The following is a 2,564-nucleotide window of genomic DNA, read 5'->3' as shown; positions in this document are numbered from 1 at the left end:
ACACACACACACACAACACAACACACACACACACATACACACACATACACACACCTGCTCCACAATCTAAAAACAAAGCATTTATTATTTCTAAATGGCAGACACCATTGTTGTTGTTGTTGTTGTTTCAGTTTTCAGTTTACTACTTAAGACTAAAATCCATCGACGTCGTCACTTGTTACAACAATTAAAGCTGCTATGACAGTGTGAGTTACTCTGAAGACCAGCTTTACGGCATTTACATCGCCTCGAACTACACTTTTTGGCACCAGTACAGTTACATCTTGTGAAGCCTGGTCCACCTGGAGAGGATTGAAAAATCACCGCCGAACGCAGTGAAACTATTTTTTCGGTGTTTATGTCGTCAGTGTTCAGAAGACGCTCAGGGCACAGATCGAACTGATTTCTGGAATACAAACCATCTTTTACGGCTATATTCTTGTCTGTCAACTATGACACCAAGGGTATTTCTAGCATCGCCTCTCCCTCGATCAACAAGTGGAACTGGCACTCAAACGTTGTCTCCTTGTTTGCCAGCTGGCATATCTATGTTACAGTAATAACACGTAGATCAATCTAGTTAATACGCGTAATCACTGAATATTTAAGTGAAAACGCGTAATCCCTGTACAGTGGCGGGGCTATTACATGAATTCACTGAATGCTCAGTAGTAAAAACACGTGAAATGATGGGTCTAATTTTAGGGAATTCGCGTAATCACTAGAAATTTCAGTGATTACGTGAAACCCCTAAGTGAAACGGTGAATACGTGTATTCACTAAAATATTCAGTGATTACGCGTATTCACTAGGTACGCATTCTTATTGTAACATATATATATATTTAGATCTTTTCGTAATCTTATGTAAATAATTATGCTTTGCTTGCTCAACTCTTCCTGAATTGTTTTCTTCTGCAGTCAACCATGACATTCAAGACAACCTGTACACCAACTTATCCTTTGAAGTGTCGCAGAAACTGCCGATCGAACATGAGAACCTCATCCGAAAGATTTACCGCACAGATACGGGACCCGACTCCGCATACTTTCAGAGCCACGTGCACTACGACCAATCGTCTATGGCGGAAGTGGTGGCCAAGAGGGCAGGGGTTGATGACGTCATAGCCGCGCTGCAAGAATTCAAGTCTTGTTTTCCAGGAGTCGTCTCGCAGACTACAATCGAAATGACGAGAGCGTGTTTAGAGAGTAGCTCTCTGAGCTCCAAGCCTTACGTGTATGGTCTGCAGAACCAGGGCGGTGATTGGTCCAAGTTTGAGCTGACAGTTCGAGCCAGCCTGAAGGAGCCGCTGCTGTGTAGTGTCTTTGTCTCCCGGCGGATGAGCTGATTTTCTTCGAGGGATGGATATGTTTAAGAAAAGCTGATTCTGTACTGAGATAATACGTGAGCCATTGTGGTGAAATAAGGCGCTCGTAAAAATAATGATATAGAAGAAAACGTAATTTTTTCGTCTTTTCGGCAATTTTTAATCGATTTCTTTTTTGTGTGTGCTCAGCGCCTTTTAGGTTCATTTCAAAAACACATTTTCTGTGTGGATTTTACTTACAAGCCTTGATCAAAGGCAGAGGACTTGTAAATTTGCAGACACTTAGGTTTTGAAACTCACGAAACTTTGGCGGCAATTTTCTTGCTACTTTTGTCTCTGACAACAGCTGAGCCTACTCCTTTCACTTGCAAATATCGCGACTTCTATTCAAGATAGAAGCGTAGATCTTTTTTTCCCCCCTCAGACGCAATGAAATAACAAACTTTAAGATGATATCAATAACCCCCCAAAAACCGACGAGCGATTGATTCCACTGCGTTGTGACACATAACAATATGTTTTAGATAACCCAATTCTTTACTGAGATGTATATGCATAGGCCTATGTTTTAGATCAGTCTATTCTCTGCTGAGTAATGGTTGTGTCATACATCTAGTATATATTATGAACTGAGTAATTATCTACGGAGGACTGGTCGTTATTTATGAGCTGGTTCTCTATTGAGGGATGGGTGTAATAATTATAGAGGAGTCTATTCTCTACAGAGGAATGGAAGGGCATATAATAATAACAATCATAATAATGATTATTAATATAAGTATATTTTTTTTCTAAACAAAGGAATTGATACGCTATAAAGGAATGTATATGTTGTAGATGAGTTGCTTCTCTACTGAAGAAATATATAGACAAGCTGATTCTTTTCTGAGGATGATTATAGATTAGCTGATTCTCTACCGAGTTCTGGATATGTTATAAAGGCATTAATATGGTAATGTTATAAAGGAATGTACTTGATATATATGACGTAATCCTCTACTGATAAATGGATTTGTTATGCCTACAGACGAGCTGATTCTCCACTGTGGATTGGGTATGTTACAGATTAACTGGTTTTCCTACTCAGGATTGGTTATGTTATTTTTAAAAATGAATGTCCTAGGCAAGCTGATTCTCTGCTGGGGAAGAAACTATAGAATAGTTGAATCTCTATAGGGAAATTGATATATAATAATATATATGTTATTGATTCGCTGATTTTTCTACTGAGGAATGT

At 39.0% G+C, this 2,564-nt stretch overlaps 1 protein-coding gene across 1 annotated transcript; it reads left to right on the top strand.

Annotated features, from left to right (window-relative positions):
- Positions 1-918: 918 nt before the first annotated feature.
- On the top strand, positions 919-2,181 carry LOC106012091 (deoxyribonuclease-1; the record flags this gene model as incomplete). Its single annotated transcript, XM_013083841.2, is given in 1 exon segment — positions 919-2,181. A coding segment is annotated over 1 exon segment (430 nt), but the record flags the coding sequence as incomplete, so codon positions are not given.
- Between the last annotated feature and the right edge of the window lie 383 nt (positions 2,182-2,564).

Source organism: Aplysia californica, unplaced genomic scaffold, assembly GCF_000002075.1.
Source record: "Aplysia californica isolate F4 #8 unplaced genomic scaffold, AplCal3.0 scaffold00257, whole genome shotgun sequence".
Lineage (NCBI taxonomy): Eukaryota > Metazoa > Mollusca > Gastropoda > Aplysiida > Aplysiidae > Aplysia > Aplysia californica.
Note: the sequence above shows the minus strand (reverse complement) of the source record. Positions and strands in the feature narration are given on the sequence as shown.